At 38.4% G+C, this 17,170-nt stretch overlaps 2 protein-coding genes across 2 annotated transcripts; one reads left to right on the top strand and one right to left on the bottom strand.

The window, feature by feature from the left end:
• Positions 1 to 1,749: 1,749 nt before the first annotated feature.
• Positions 1,750 to 6,739, bottom strand: LOC135468740 (trafficking protein particle complex subunit 6b-like). The gene is made up of 6 exons (XM_064747145.1): positions 6,658 to 6,739; positions 5,379 to 5,440; positions 4,884 to 5,001; positions 4,566 to 4,649; positions 2,777 to 2,870; positions 1,750 to 2,271 (listed from the first exon to the last, which is right to left on the bottom strand). The coding sequence occupies exons 1-6, from the start codon at positions 6,736 to 6,738 to the stop codon at positions 2,240 to 2,242; spliced, it is 471 nt and encodes a 156-aa protein (XP_064603215.1). The 5' UTR covers position 6,739; the 3' UTR covers positions 1,750 to 2,239.
• A 691-nt stretch (positions 6,740 to 7,430) lies between these two features.
• On the top strand, positions 7,431 to 15,852 carry LOC135467059 (pinin-like). Its single transcript, XM_064744820.1, has 9 exons — positions 7,431 to 7,562; positions 8,709 to 8,888; positions 9,980 to 10,045; positions 10,776 to 10,842; positions 11,519 to 11,616; positions 12,551 to 12,626; positions 12,801 to 12,956; positions 13,802 to 13,937; positions 15,245 to 15,852. The coding sequence occupies exons 1-9, from the start codon at positions 7,432 to 7,434 to the stop codon at positions 15,850 to 15,852; spliced, it is 1,518 nt and encodes a 505-aa protein (XP_064600890.1). The 5' UTR covers position 7,431.
• Positions 15,853 to 17,170: the final 1,318 nt, after the last annotated feature.

Below are 17,170 nucleotides of genomic sequence, written 5' to 3'. Positions count from 1 at the left end.
TTTTTAATAATTATGACGTCACCCGAGGCAATTGGTGCTTGCCCTCGAATGCGAGCTTATGGACTTTAACATTATGAATTAGAAAAAGTGCTCTAACTTCAATTTCCTGGTAAGAATATAAACTTCAAACATATCAGTGTGTAGAGCTTGTCTTGTTATGTGTCACTGACTAAAGACAAGTTTGGTAGCTAGTATGAGCAATTTTACAGACAGGTGAATATAGGCACCTCTCCGAGTGAGTGAGTGCTTGGGGTTTAATGTCGTACAGTGCTGCTTCACTGAGACGACTTACCGCACCTCTCCGAAGGGACTAGACTATAAGTATGACGTTAAACCCCAAACACTCACTCCCTCAGAAAGTTACTGCACCAGGGTACTTGTAGCTCTGCTATGTGAAGATTGTGATATGTTGAACCCATGAGCCCTTAAAGAAGACGAGGCTTGTCCTTTGGACTTACTGCTATTTTTTTTTTTTTTTTTTTTTTTTACCCAATGTACACTTATTACACAGTAATATTGCTCAGCTCAAATTACATGTAAAAATTCTAACCTGTGTTTCACTTTCTCTGAAATGTTTGTGACTAAATACTGTTCTAAACAGATTATTGATACACAGCAGAATTCTTACACATGTTTGATGAGTTTATTTCCACAGCTTTGATTGTTTCATTGGGGTTTTATGTTGCCTGTGGCATTTTTTCTGTCATACTTATTATCTACCTTGAGAGTTGGCTGTCCCAGTGCTGTCAGTTCTACCTCATGGAATTAGCATATGGAAGGCATCAGGCGTGAAAAACCAATCCGTTCACAGTCTAGACATGAGGGGCACGTTTGTTTACTGGTTCTAGACATCCTGGACAGCTAGAGCAGCAATCAACATCATCAAGTAGGGAGGGGACCTGTACAGAACATGTTCTGTCTATGCCGACTGGAAACGCGACACAAACAGCGCTGTCACACCTCTAATTCATCACAAGGCGTCTAGTTTGCCACATTTAAAGTGAGACTGCTTGTAAGTTTTCGTATGACTGTTCTGACATGCTCTGGATTCTGAAACAAAAGGGCCCCTAGACAACCACTGCTTGCACTTTCATTGTCAGCAAAGCTGTTATTCTCTTGACAGCTAAGCAATGGTCTAAGATAGAAATCAGATCACATGTATCTATATTACATGGACACCACTGATTGAGAACAATGAACAAGAAGTTATGTCACATGTCACACATTTATTTTAAATATATGTAAAATGATAATATACAAATTTATTTACAAAAAAACAATTACATTTGATTATATACAACAGAGGAAATACACTTTTGGTGGCAATAACTGAATGCAATTTTCTATATTCTGAACATTGTAGAACAAAAATAAGAAAAGAAATTTTAATATGGGATGAATCACACTATAGTACCTGAATAATGTTTACTTTTCATGATCAATGGTAAGAATGTATAAACAGCTTCTTGTTCTCTTATTTTCCTCAACCTAATAAACTGTCAAGTCATTTAATCCCAGATGTGTTCTGTTTAATAGGAACCCCAAGCAGAGAAAAGTCTGCTGAGTGTATATATGTATTATGTGAGAACCATAGGCAATAGATAAAACATATTGTGACACAATGACTGTTTAAATCTTTTGAAGAGAACATTGCTAGTGGACTGTACCATACTTTGCTGTCAGTCACCGTCTGTAATGCACCTTGCTGCAAGTTACATGAAGTACCTGTAGTTCATGTTAAACGTCAGAATTTATTTTCTTTATGTCTACTTAACATAATCAAAACTTGCTGACCAAGTGCCCCCACAATGACTATTTATAGTCACCCTTGCATTTGCTACTCTATATTACTTTGCTTCAATTATAACATGTTTTTTCTTACATGCTTAAACTGTCTAGTGCATGCAGGGCCGAATACTCTGAATGTTACAGTAAGACCAGATAAAACAATCATTTAGTCCAGTTGACTGTGAAATTTCCAACATGCTAACATTGCAGGCTGGAAGTTTTGATGAACAGCATTATCAATTATTATAAAGTTGGGGGTGGGGGGCAGAAAACAATTACATGTAGGTAACAGCCATTTAAAAATGTTTTTTTGTCAGTGGATGACATCACTGACCAACATATATACTGCTCAGCTTGTGTCCAGTGTAGAAAAAAAATAAAAATCATTTGTAATAACAGCATCATCTACATCCTTTTCATATTGCACTGTATTTCCTGCTTACATGCTCAGTTATTGTCTCTGAATCTGTATCTGAAATTTACCTGCAAACAGAAATACAGCGACTTTGTAAATACAGATGAAGAGGAAAAGCAATGTGCACTGAGCAAATCAAAGTTTTTGAATTTACTGACAAGAATTAAACAGGAATGCTTAGCAGAATCTTAACAAATACCTCAAAATGTGTGAACAGTTTTGGAATCTGCAAAGTTCAGTAAAAGTTTCATGAACAATACAATGAATAAACAGTGTCCATGTAAAATAGTACCACAGTGACAGTTTAATTTTATGCTTTGTTTCAACTGACGGGTAAATCTTTGTGTCATGAACTAAGAGTGCTTTAGGTTGTAACTGAACCACATACATATTTATTTGATATTTGGTGTTTTATGCTGTACTCAAGAATATTTCACTTATATTTCACAGCGATGATATTGTTCACTTCTGCTCATGGTTCTAAGAATTTCTTATCACTGTACATAGTTGAGAGTGAGTGCTTGTCAGGTGCAAAAATCAAGAGAAGAAAGTAAACAAAATGTATGAACTCACAGGCTGGCATGGCTGAGACTTCAGCTGTCACCAAACAATTAATCCCTAAGTTTGACAAAGCACCTCTGATCATGCCGCAAGGCAGAGCTAGATACTGAAACCAGTAAGGGAAATAAAAAAAGTGTAAAAAGACTCCAACAGCAACAAAACACCTCTGCAATGATCATATGTGAAGTTAAATGATAATACTCCTCCTTGTCATATGACTCAAAAATTGTTAAGTATGACTTTAACACTAAACACTCATTCAATGGCATCAGTTTCTAACACATTTATCCTTTTACTCAATGCCTGCTAACATTACTGTAGCAATGTTCACCTAACATGTTTATTGGTGTAGGAAACTGAAGGGACCAGAGTAAAACCACGACAGGCCCTTATGATGTCCAAACGTGTACATCGGCTTTCAGGTCTTCTTTGGGAGCCAATGGGAGATTTCGGGAAAGTCTCCACTATTTTGTGGATTTCAACTAACAGCAATATGTGGAGAGAAAAGTAGTATTTTTTAGCCATTGGCCAAGAGTGTCTACAGATTACCACCTTTATCCTAGCATAACCAAATTGTTAAATTCTGACCTCAGAATGGACAACAATGGTACTTATGTCTAGATCTGACTGCGCTTCGATCTGCTCTTAGGATTATTTTAATGATTTTAGCAAACCATAACAAATAGGCAAACTAAGTAACTTTCAAGAAATTCATTATGACAACTTTTCAGCTTTAATTAAGTTGTCATCAGGAGAAATGATGTCAAAATGAATGTTGTCCTAGTTTCTTTACTTATTATTATATTAAGGTGTTCAGTCACGTCAATGTGAGTATAATGAACGTCCCATTTCTCATTCACAGTTACCTCCCCTTACCTAAGCAAGCTGATGAATGAATGATAATGGCTTAACACCACATTGGCAATATTTCAGCCATATCGTGGCGAATCCAGCTGATAGATGCATAGGAGGTGGTTTAGCTGTGGGCAATTCATACCATTTTACTTTACGTCACAAAGCGGACATTCCTAAATGGGGACTGCAAGTGGCTTGATATAGAAGCAGGAAGACTATCTATTTCGAAAGAAATCAATTTTAATTCAATTCAAATTTTAATAGTTTATAACTTGGTTAGAGAATAAATGTGTTCATTTACATTTCAAATAGCACAACTGTACTTAAATATTCATTAAGTCATGATGCGTATTTCAAGTTGAGAGCCGGTGGTGTGAGAACTGACTATATATGGCAATTTAAAAGTTTCCCCCAACGAAGAAAGGCGAAATAATTCAATTAAATCGCCATCTTGACCGATACATTGTGTATTTCAATACTGAGATATATATTTGAGATACTCGTTTGATAGTAACAATATCTTCAAACTTTTCGATCTCTAAAGCACTTTTTTAGTGGAATTCATGCATAGAATTATTATGACATTGACAGCAAAAATGAAAAAAAAGCAGCATTAGATAACAGAGCGGTGGAAATCCGTCCAAAGGATTGCCCTCTAAGGATTCCTTCGTGGACTAAAAAATATGACTAAAAAATCGTTTAGTACGACGTTAAACCCCGAGCACTCACTCACTCCATTCATAAAGCTAACCTCATCGGAAAGAGCTTCTAACTGCATGAATAATTACCTCAGTTAAGGATTTGTAGGAGAAATAAAGAGTGTGTCAATTAGCCACTATTATTTGCTGTGTTTATTTACTGTACAGATGGGAGTATGATCCTGAGTATACATTAAACAAACAATTAATTACAAGATGGACTAGTATATCAGACAGCATCATCTCACCTTGGGTGCCTCCTCCATGTATTGTTTACCACTAGACATCTGTGTCAAGAATTTAAACTTGTTGTCTTGAAGAACATAGACACCCTGTAAAAGAAAGCAAGAATGAAAACTTAAACAATAAATCAGACATCTATTTTTTTCTTGCTCACAGTGAAGACATTCTTTTTTTTTATTTTCCCTTAAAATAAGCTCAGTGAACACAATCGACAATGCCACATCTGAAGCAAAAATCGCAAATTCATCAAACACAATGTCATCAAATTTCAGGTGAAGTGCATCATTTATTTTTTTTATATTTATACTGTGACACTTCATTACCTGGTGATTTGTTCGCAGATTATCTATCTGTTTCTTATAAACTGATGTCCAAAACTCTTTGCAGATGAACTTCATGGTGTCCAATTCATCTTTAAAACGGGAACAATCTCTTGTGAATCTGGAGAACACAAAAGTTCACACCGGTAAGGGCACACAGAACATCCAGAAAGCTTGTCTGATTGGGGTTTAGCAACCTATATAAGAATACATGTACTTCACATATAGGATGGCACTCATATCAATGGGTGGAGGAAATGGGAATGACATTACTGAATGTAGTAAACCACTTGCCTCAATATGTTTGTCACTATTATAGCCCCCCCCCCAAAATTGTGATTATGGGGATTTCAATAATTCTCTAATTTCACAAATTATAAAAGGGAATTCTCAAACATGTTGCATGAAAAGGGTTGGAGTTTTGAGGTAGCTATTACAGTAGTATTACACATTTATATATAATAGTACATGTCATCACACTAAAGTTTAATCATTCACCTTTCTGCTAGACTTTGTCCGACTCTGTAACCCAGAGATTCCAGCTTAGACACACAATCATCCTGAAAAAAGAAAGCCTTCATGATCAAATAGTTTTCACCCCTGATAAGCCCTGAAGAACTATTTATTTATCTGATTTAGTTGGACAATGGTTGTCAGGATTATGAGTGGAGGAAGTATTGCATAAGACACCATTCAAATAAATAAATATTGTCATACACAACTTTCTGTTTATGCAAGTTAAAATGCACATTTCCTCTCCTTGTTAAGTTATTAGGTTGACAAATATTAATACAAATGTCCCTGGCTTATCGTACTAGTTGGCAAAATCTCCAAGATTGCTCTCTAATCATACTTTCCACACTGTAATCACTGTAACCCACTATAAATGAAATGTCACCATCTGCTCACCTGAACAGGGGACTGGCCAATCATCTTCACAATTCATATATATGCCTATGGCTGATGAATAGCAGTGGTTATACCCCAAGCACACATATATATGTATATTTATACATATATAAATACGAATAGCAGTGGATCATTTGACTTGGTGAACTGCCTGTACCCTGATCTGTACCCTGACCCTGTTCATTTGTCCAAGTGACAACAATGTGGCCAGCGTTTTGTTTTTTTTCTTTGCCGGTGAGCGATTTGGGAGACATTTCCTTCCTACTCAAGACCATGGACTTCTGGGTAATTGCCGTTTTACTCCCGCTAACTCGCTTGTCTAAACATGGGCGTTAATACAAAACTCTGCTTCACCGTCTCGTATGTCCAAAGCAAGGCTTTGTTGACATTCACAATTTATATGGTGTGTACATTGTTCTGTTGTCTTAAATACTATAATTTCTGGTTATAACCAGTTGTACTTCTCTGAATATCCTCCAATGTTCATTTCCCTATATCTTCCCATGTTATCTTTCACATCGTCGTCTGCATGCCGCTGCCTCACACGAGTGAAGTGCCTGGGTGTCAGTGTGGAGTAGATGAAAGGAGACCCGGTCTAAATCGAAATCTGGAGGAAGGAACTTCCAGTTTTAAACTGAAAGCATCTGCGACGATCGTACGTGCGTTAGTTCAGTAAGTGTCTGGGCAATTGCGGCTATACCATTGACCAGTCCAACATGGTTCAAGATCGCCCACAGTGCCCGAGTAGACATGTTGTTGTTGTATTGTTTGTGAAAAAATACCCCAGTGCTTTGGAAAAGTGCATTCATTTTTCTAACATGGCATCATGTATCATCGACACCGTAGGCAGATACCCGAGAACACTTACTTGGTCGTTTTTTTCCGCAACTTTATATACATGACCCACGATTTCCATGTGAAGAAACTCGAACAGTACTTCGTCCGCCATCATTGTATCAGCCCTTTTACCTTTAAAACTTGAAATGGATGTAGGAGAAAACCCGGTTGTCATATCTCGGCTAGTTACCGTGTCATTTTCATTGAAATGTAAAAGATAAAAATTCAGATAAAAGCTATCTTGGTGAAGATTTACAACAATCCATTAACATTTTGCAAGATCATTAGATCACTCTTGAAAAAAGCCTTGGCAAAATAGAAATAAAATCAGATTTCATGTCATTATAAATGAGCTCGGGCATAGATCAACATTCTACTTCTGGGGGCCTGATATGTCGACCCCGGAAGATCCAATCTATGTTTATTCGTGATCATTCAACGTTTAAACAAGGACAACGTAGTGAAGTTATTTTCTTTTTTAATTTTAGCACTGTACATGTAAGTCTATATGGAAACATGATGATTCGATGGTTGACAACTGAAGGACGGGGAAATATCAACCCAGTAATCCACATTTTCCAAGTCAGAAGCGTTTTCTTTATATGCTCTCTGTTTCACCATGGCCATATGTAGATCCACAAGTGAAGCTGACACCTGATTTAACAATGTACTAACGAACCGAGCATGGGGTGTTAGTACATCGCCAGATCAGTTGAGCCACACAGGTACAAAAGATCTGCTCAGTCTTGAGCAACTTACTTTTGAATTCCACATGGTCATGGGTTTTGAGGAACTGTGGGATAGCATGTCGGGCATGGCGGAGTTCTTAGAAGAAACCCACAGTTTGCAAACTGAGCTCAAAAGAGCGAAGGAAAGCCTGAAAGATGTGGACGAAAACATCAAAAAACTTACAGGAAGGGACCCAGTGGAACAGAGGTTTTTAGAATTACTGATTTGCACTGCGTGTTACATGTGTTAGCTTTGTGATGGTGATTGTGTCGAAAATTGGACTGAAAGTAATGACTGACTGCTTTGTATACAACTCATTGCAAGATTTTGTTTGATGACAATTGAGATGCAACGTTGACATCTAATTTAGGCATTGACGCACGCTTAATCAATCTAGACAGAGTCAGTGAGCTATTCCAAAATTTTGATATTATCGAAACACTCACTCACAAAGACCATCCAGTCTCTCCACAAAAAAAAAAAAAAAAAGGGGGTCAAAAGTTTTATAAACCAGGTTGATGCTAGACGTAGCCAGAAAGTCTGCTGTCATCCTTATCTCGATCGACGTGTTCACCTGATTATCACTTTGTATCTGTAGTTAGCTTCCCCATCTCCAAACCTTGCTGCAGGATACTTTCCATCTATCCATTTCCATGTCTATTTCCATTCTGTCGACTTGCTTAATGTAAGGGTCCTACAATACCCATATTTTACATCTGAAGTGCATTTGTAGTGATGCCCAGTTTAAATTGAAAGGCACAGGGGTGAACTTCCAGCTTTTATTTGGATAGCATTTGCGGTGATGGCATGTATCTTATTTCAGAACCCTTGAAACATTTGCAGCTAGGTTGATCCTTTTGTTGTCACTTCTCAAATGTTCATTGTGAAAAAGAGATTCTCTAGAGCATTGATGTCACTATCAGGTGGTAGTAACCTAGTGCTTATAATCGACACATAGTTCCGAGCGACAATTCAGAAGAACTGGTTTTAACAAAGTCTGCTTTCCTAGCATCCACACTCATAAGACACAAGTTCTTTTGGGGCCATTCTAAAGATTGAATGGATATAAAGATTTGAGAGGAGTAGGATACATGTCAGTGACTGTAACACTGTCACAAAATCACTGTTTGGACATGTATCAAGGCAACACTGTCTAAAAGAAGACATTTTAGACTTCTGAAGCCGGCACTTATTTTGTCTGTACAATATCAGTAAACATGTGCTTTTGCCAGGCTCTCACTAAAATATGTTAGTTGGGTGTAACACAACTGACCTCCCTAAAAGGTTGCTGCTATCAAGTTTTTGCGATTTTATTGACGTTTCTTAAACTATAATTGGATTATATTTGAACAGGAATCATGCCAGGCGAGTTTCTCTGGGAGCGCCAATGGATTTCAGATCAAGAGGTCCATTTGGGAGCCCTGTTGACAGAAGAGAAAGACGGACACGAACATTGAGTGGACCAGGAGAACGGGGAAGACCTTCATTCGGGGGCGGTGGGGACATCAGGGGCAGACTGTTTGCTTTAGCCAGGTATGAAACTATAAATGACAGGCAGAGATGATTAGGTTTAGGCAGGTACAAATGTGTAAATGACAGGCAGAGACAATTGGGTTTAGGCAGATATGAATGTGTAAATGAGAGGGAGAGACGATTGGGTTTAGACAGGTATGAAAGTGTAAATGACAGGGAGAGATGGTTGAATTTAGCCAGATATGAATCTGTAACTGACAGGCAGAGACAGTTGGGTTTAGCCAGGTGAAATTAGCTGGGAACTTGAAAGAGGGAATCAAATCAGTCATATTTGTTGCAATTTTGTTTGAGAAGGGTGCCCAAATTTAAGTTGTCAACCAGTCAAGGCTATGACAGCACTGATTTTCTATTTCACTCATGGAACTACTATCCACCATTAGAATTTCCAAATCAGTTGTAGTTTGTCCCACTGGCACTTATATATATTATCTCAGCTTACTAGACACTGGTGGCGTTCAGCCGCCATCTTACACTGCTATGTAAATTCCAGATGTAAAGGTAGATACATGTAACTGATATAGACAAAATAAGTTTCTAGTTTAAACAAGATGGCTCATGGACACGACCGATGTCTTGTGTGCTCAGATAACACATATAACTGTCACTGGGACAAAATACAATTGATTTGGAAATACTATCGGTGAATTCAAGCAGATAATAGGTCCAGGTAGGGAAACGAGTGGAAGAGTTGGATGTTGAAGGCTTTATTTCCTGAATTTTGGAGACCTTGCTTGGTGCCGGTCGAAAGTCTTTTCATACCTTCACTTCTTATATAGATGTAGGAGGCTGGTATATGGCCTATGTAAGGTTTGTGGACTGGATTCGAGCACCCAAGGGTTGGAGCAAGGAAACAGGACTGGTTAGCTCACTGTCGGTATAAAGTCAGTGGGTGGAGTGACATGTCTGATGTCTTCAGCATGATACTTTAGTGGTGGCAGCCCTTAAACATCATGGACTCCCACTGCCACACGAAGACACAGCATATGTACTCATAACTAATGATTCACCACATAACTGAAAAGTTGTTAAATATGGCGTTAAACCCCAAGTGCTCATACATGCATTGATATACTGGCTTGTATTTTTTGTAGACAGGACATTGGTGAGTCTGAGGGGCCTCCAGCCAAGCGGAGAATTGTTGGGGGAGCTTTCAGCAGGTAACCGAGGATTTACTGGGTCATTCATTGCTAACAATTCAACTGAATAAATATTATTTGTAAGAAGACTCAGTTTCAGTCAGAATTTCAAACTTCATTTGTACGCTAATTGTTTAAATATGCCCATTCATGTCATTAGTCCTTTTGTCAAATCCCATGAACATCTTAGCACATTAAGTTCAGAGTTCAGTATTGTGTTTGAAATTGTTTACAACAGTTTTGACTATTCTTTTTTTAGTTGACTGAAGTGGACAAGTGCCTTGAACAAATTGTGCAAAACATTAGGAATTTTTTGTCAATAATACAGTATGCAAGCAACAATTATGCAATTACAGTCATGTTCAGTTAACATGGCAACATTTGCATTGGAGTAAGACACTAGACATATGACAAATCACCTTGACTAAATTGCACATCATGCCTGATCCTGAGAGCTTTATTGACCATTAAAAGGTGTTTTGAGGTTTGTTTGTTAGCAAGGCTTGCAAAAAAGTTTCAGCACATAAAATAATATTTTATGACATTTATTTTATTATTTACCATGATAAGACCAGCAGATTAAGGTGTCTAAACTGTTTACTATGTTCCTGACCAGTGCTGTACCAGTGATGTGATTTGGTTCTAGCTGCCAATATCCAGGTTGAATGACTAGATATAAATGAGAAAGTGATAAAGGCTCTTTAAGAAATGTTTGAACATGTCAGTGAAGGTATATGCTTTGTATGAGCAGGCTGGGGCCAGCCAGACGAGAATCACAGAGCCGTGACAGTGGGGATGAGGAGGATTTGCCGAATAAGGTAGTGTTACACACATGGTTGTAAGAAATACACAGCTTGAATTAAATGAGATGATCTCTCTGATGTACTAAACATCTAAGGGAAGACTTGTTAGGACATGTCAGAAGGCAAAGCATTGCAGAGAGGAAGACCTGAATTCATTTATTTGATTGTTGTTAAACATAATACCCCAGGAATTTTTTCCTTATTTGATGGTGGTCAGTGTTATGGGTGGAGGAAGATCGAGTGTGTAAGGAAAACCAACAGATTTGCAGCACATGGGATGTACAGCTATGCGCTTCATATTGGTGGGAGATACGTGATCTTCAATGAAACATGGGGCTGCACAAACTACCACACAAGCGTTATCCCCCACTTTTTATCACGGGTGTTCTGGAAGACTTAAATGTTGATATATTATGAGGGAAACACATTGCAAAAATTCAGCAAAATGAACTTTTGGACTTCCAGCCAATTTGGGAAGCCAGTTGTCAGTATTAACCAACAATAGATGGAAAGTATCCTGCTGCCTAATAAAAACCTGCTGGTCAAAGATATACATGTATAGTTTGTGACGAGGACTTAGGCGAGTCTTAATCTTTTACTCAAAGTTTTGAGGTGTATGTTTGACAATTTCAAACAGTAAGGCAGAACAGATGGCTTATTTAGTAATTTTCTCTGCTGTTGACTTACACAGCCCACTGTCCAGTCCTCTGTGGTCCCCGCCCCTGGGATGGTCAGAACCAGGAAGGAATCCATTGATCAGCAGAATAAGGATGAGAAGGGCAAAGCCAGGTAACAATGACTACATTATCTTCTTTTGTCTACCTTCGGACAAAATCTTTTCATGCTCTGAATTATCTTTGAAATGTTTTTTCTTCAATGATCACCTGGGCCCGCTTGCACAAATGGATTTTTGTTACAATTGATTGCAGGCTGTACAGGTAACTTTACAGTTGATCGTGAAAATTAAGTTACGCTGCTTGCACAAAACGATTTTATGGTGATAGTAGCTTTTCAGAATTTACAATCGCGATCATAGACCAAACTTGACTTGTGTATAAAGGTGGTCTGGTTAAATGGACAATGTACCAGTGAATAACATTTTCTTGCCTCCATTTACAAAAGAGTCTACATCAAAATGATTCAGCAGTTAACCACAACAACATGTGATGAAGCTCTCATAGCATCTTTTGAGAAAGTAAAATGCACATCCTTGCAAATTGTGTCGAAAATTACTAACTATCAGTTTTCTAAGGTGGGTATTTGTACTTGATGTTTTTTTTTGGAAGCGATTTTAAATATTTACCACAGAGCCAACACGATTGTAATTTCTGATTGTGAGTTACAACTATCGTAGCTTAAAATTCCTTTGTGCAGGAGTATATCGATTGTAAGTAAAGGCTACTATCATTATCATAGTGATTTACCAATACTTAGGCTATGATTAGGCAATTACTATTAGGCTTTGTTTCATGCGGCCCCAGTCAGTGTAATGACTTGAGCCTTCCCTAATCATGGCATACGCTTGGCACCATATGACATTCATGGCATACGCTTGGCACCATATGACATTCAAACGTTAAAGATGAGAAGGATAACATTGTGCTTTGCTTTGCATCAAGTTCTCTAATTGTTCTGATTTTCAAGTTGTATAAAACAATCCTTTATCGAAATATAAAATGTACACTATTTTGTTAAGTATGAATGGTTCTTTCTTGGTTTTCAGAAATCGTCGTATGTTTGGTTTGTTGCTTGGGACACTGCAGCAGTTCCGCACTGAGGCCAAGGAAAGCAAGGACAAAGTGAGCTACCTGAAATTAGAACTCTGCAATAATGGCAGTGAGATTTTCAGCTTATAAATGCCATGTTCTTCTGTTAATTTTTGTTTCAATCTGGGTCTTTAACCCTTTAACTGCTGTTTGATAGAATTTTCTCCAGCCGTTGATCTGAATGGTGTAAAATGTTGTCATTTTCAGGATGAACAGAGGCGGCAGATTGAAGTAAAGCTAGAAGACAAAGCTAAGCAAGAGAAAGAAGATGCTCAGAAAGAAAGACAGCAGTTGTTCAAAGAGAGAAGAGACAAGCAAGCTAAAGTTCAACTTCTAGAACAGAAAATGGAATTAGTTAATACGGTATGGTTGCAGGATTTGGAAGAACATTCTAATCATATTCACAGGTATTAAGCTAGTCTTATCGAAGTTGATCAATCCCTGACTGGTGAGATCATATTAAAGTTCAAAAGACCTGCGAACTCTCACTAGTTGGACGCAGGGACCGGTTTTTCAACAGTGTATGAAAAGCTAATCCAGGCTTAAGTTAATTCTTGATACCAGCCTTGGCCTAATATAAAGCTAATGGCACTTCAGGCTATAATTAATACAGGTCTTAACTGTTAATACACTTCTGAACAACTGGGCCCAGGTGGTTTAAAGTTGTGATGTTTGATAGGTGAAAGGGAAATGGGCTCTGTTCTCCTCCACCATTAAACCTGACAGCTGTCATAGAAGCAAAAAATTGTTGATCATTAGAACACCAATCAGATAGAAAAAATAATTACAAATTTACAGTATCAGTGTCCAAGAATTGATACTGAGTTTTTGAATTCAAGTCCTGACATGAAAAGTAACATTCTATGACTTGTACTATTTATTCGTTTAAAGTGTCAAGTTATTCTGGCTTGGTAGCCAAGTTGGTAGACTAGTGAGGAAAGACAACATAAAGTAAAACCGTAGTTATTTCCCAAGAGGTTATGAGGCCATGATATACACCATATTAGAAAATGTGTCCTATGCTCATTCAGTCTATGTAGCAAAAGGGCAAAACAGGGCCTTCTTGACATCACAGTGGAAACAAATAATTTCTCAGGTTGTAGTTCTCTCAGTGACAAACACATTACCTGTATTAAATTTATGAGGAAAAGAAGTTAAATTTGTATCAGATAACAACAGTTGACTTAAGTTTGGCTTGTGTTTTACAGCATGAAGAGTGGGAGAAAGAAACACTAAAACTGAAGAACTTCCTACGTACTAAAGCCAAGCCACATCTGTTCTACAAGCCTCGTTCCCTGGACCTGTCTGACAGCAGAGTTAAACACACTCATAAAGTCATCGATGGTGAGAATTGCAGATCAGATTTGACAACATGGATATATCTTAGAGTTGATACCTCAGCGGGGCCTCTGTGGCTGAGGGGGCAAGAATGCCCGTGCAGCTAATGCAACTGCTGTGAATTCAAGTCCAGTCCACGCTGGCTTCATCTCCAGCCGTAAGCTGGGAAGGTCTTCAGCAACCTGCGGATGCTCTTGGGTTTCCCAGCTCAGTTTCCTCCCACCATAATGCTGGCCGCCATCGTATAAGTGAAATGTTCTTGGGTACGGCGTTAAACACCAATCAAATAAGTAATGTACCTCATGCTTTCATTGTTCCCATGCCAACGTAGTTGGTTGAGGGAGATCTTTGTCCGGTTATGGTAACCGTTTGGTATTATTGCCGAAGGGGTCCAAATGTTTACACCTTATTCCGAAGTCCATCTCTCAGTCTGTCACGAATCATTCTCCAAATATTTAAGAATTTTTCACCATACAGAATTATAACTTAGTGTATGGATTTCAACAGGATGGTGTACGGATCAGGTTTTGGATGTTTTCCAAACTTTTTCAAAAACAGTTCATGAATACTGAATTGAACCTTAGCACATAGCTACATCATGGGAAGTTACATATCAGCACTAAGTTTTGTGCAATTTTGTCAGGTTTAAAACAAATTCACTACCATTTTTGTTCTGTGTTGGATGTAAAGACATACATGTAGCTGTTATCCTGATGAATCATTTTGATACAGGACATGCAATACTTTTAGAATGCTTGAATGGACAACTTTAACTCCAATTAGCTGGATTAATCAATGTCACATTTTGCATGTATGTATGCTAGGGGTTTAACATCATACTTAACAGTTTCTCAGTCATATAAGTCATCAGATATATGTTCACGTATTGTGTTGTCTTGTGGCAGGGTAAGTCCATGCTGCCAAAGTGCTGCTGTCACTGGAGTATCATGATCAACACACCAGACATGACACCCCTCCCAATCACATTATACTGAGATCAGGCCAACCAGTCCTGTTTCCTTGCTCCAACCTCTCAGTGCTAAGTATAAAGCAAGGTAGTTGCAAGTACCATGGTTATAGTCTTTGGTATGACCCGACCTGGGTTTGAGTCCTTTGAATTGGAGGTGGTTGTTCTAACCATTAGTCAAATTTTGCATGTAGAGCACTCAACAAGGTTAGGTCAGTGCAGTGGTTTACTGCACCTGTTCCAGGCTTGTCAGGTATCAGGGCTGTCTTTTATGTGAACTAAGTACAGCATTAAGCACTGATGAAGTATAAATAACATGAACATTGTTGTGTATTATCTTCTGCAGGATTGATTAAGGACCGAAGGAAGAAACTAGAGGAGGACCTAAAAGTGCTAAGTCAACAGCTAAACAAAGAAACTAGGGAGAAGACAGGGGAGGAAGAAAGCAGAGAGGGTGATGGGCATCATGAAGATGGGGTGGGGCGGGAAAGAGATGGGGTGGGGCACTCTGGCAAAGATAGGGGTGGGAAGCGAGTGGAAAATAAAGAGAATATGAAGCGTAAAGTAGAACGGAAACGACGGAAGTCCTTTGAGGCAGATGAGGAGGATGGAGAGGAAGAGGAATTAGTAAGTGTTGGTGTGGTGGAGAGAGTGACAGGTGAGAACGGGGAGGGCTCAGAGGGGGGGAAGAGGGACCAGACTCATGAGACAAACATGGAGGGGCAAGAGGAGGAGGAGGAGGAGCAGGACTCAAGGGAGATAACTCCAGTCTTAGCACAAGTAGTAGATAGTGAGGATAAGCAAGGTCAGGTGAATTATTCAAAGACAGCTGACACAGAATCTGATGGCATGACTGAAAGAGAAATTAGTCGAAGAGTCGTGCTAGCAGAAGACGAGGAAGAAAACCCAGCAGAAAACATAGCTGATGGAGACCCAGAACAGGCAGATGAGTAAAGGGAGATAATGAAATCCAGAAATCCACCTATCCTGTTGGTGCCAGTCATTTAGAAATGATGTGGTGTATATATCAGACATTAATTCTAGCCTCATAGTGATCATGGGTAATAGTGAAACGGCCGTTTGCATAACAATTATTCAACTTGCTACTTTTGTAAAATAAACATGATAAATTTTTAGACAAGCAATGACCATCATCCATCCAAAATTTCATCATTTTGCAACATTTCTGTGTAGCTATTTGTTTCAAGCCATTCCTTCTGTTGTTCCATTTTCAGTGATATATTTCTCAAGCATGAAGTATAGTTCTAGCACATAAAACTGGAAAAATCCTGTAAAACCACATGTACATCTATGTTACCTTCACTACCATTTATCTCTGACACTATAATAACTACGCACTCTCAAGTTCCATGTGGTCATTTCTCATGAATGTGTCGGTGGAAGCTGGTGTTTCTAAAATTGACTGCAAAAATTAGAGAAAGTTTGAGGGTCCTCTGCAAATGATTTGGTATGGGATTCTAAGCTATTGCAGGCTAATATGAAAATTTGGAAAACTGTGTGGGCAGTAATTTCAAGGAGAGAAAGGTTACAAAAGAGGATATGCAACATGGAAATGCCAAAACATTAAAATGTCATTTAGACTGTACAAAGAGTATTTTGGAGGAGCATGGTAATATTACTGGGGCTGAAGAGGTATGGAACTGAAGCTGGTATTGCGCATGATATTTGGAGTGGCTGAGAAATTGTGGATGAAGGCATGATTGTAGGGCTGTCGCTGGTTCAGTAGTTTTAGGTATTACCTTGGGTTAATAACCAGGTAGGTTGGACAATTTAATCGTGTTCTTACTGGTTTGGCTGCAGCTTTTAGTCAGGGTGTCTGTCAAGTACCTGGTAAGGCGCAGGAGCTTGTATTTAGGTTCTGTCCCAATACATCTCTTATTAATATACATGGAACCCTGGTCATGATAAATGAAACATGTGAATGTACAAAGTACTCATCAGATAAATAAATTGATCAGATTAAGATAGAGCTAAATTGAAATGAACATTAAACCAAAAGCATGCTAACTCAGTCGAGTCGTCTGTAGCTTCTCAAAATACTGATCCTTTTTTGAGGTTTATTCAAAAAGTTTTTGTTCCTGTAGTTATTGTTTTGGTTCTAAAGGCGGTAACAAAACATAGATTCTTGTATGTTCAATTTGATCAATTGGTTCATCCAACAAGTGTAAAAAAGTAACTTCTACTTATCTGCTCGTAACTAAGGGATCTAAGGGATAAGAAAGTAGAACAACCTGTTTTGAAAGGGCAAAAA

The sequence above is a fragment of the Liolophura sinensis genome, chromosome 6, assembly GCF_032854445.1.
Source record: "Liolophura sinensis isolate JHLJ2023 chromosome 6, CUHK_Ljap_v2, whole genome shotgun sequence".
NCBI lineage: Eukaryota > Metazoa > Mollusca > Polyplacophora > Chitonida > Chitonidae > Liolophura > Liolophura sinensis.
Note: the sequence above shows the minus strand (reverse complement) of the source record. Positions and strands in the feature narration are given on the sequence as shown.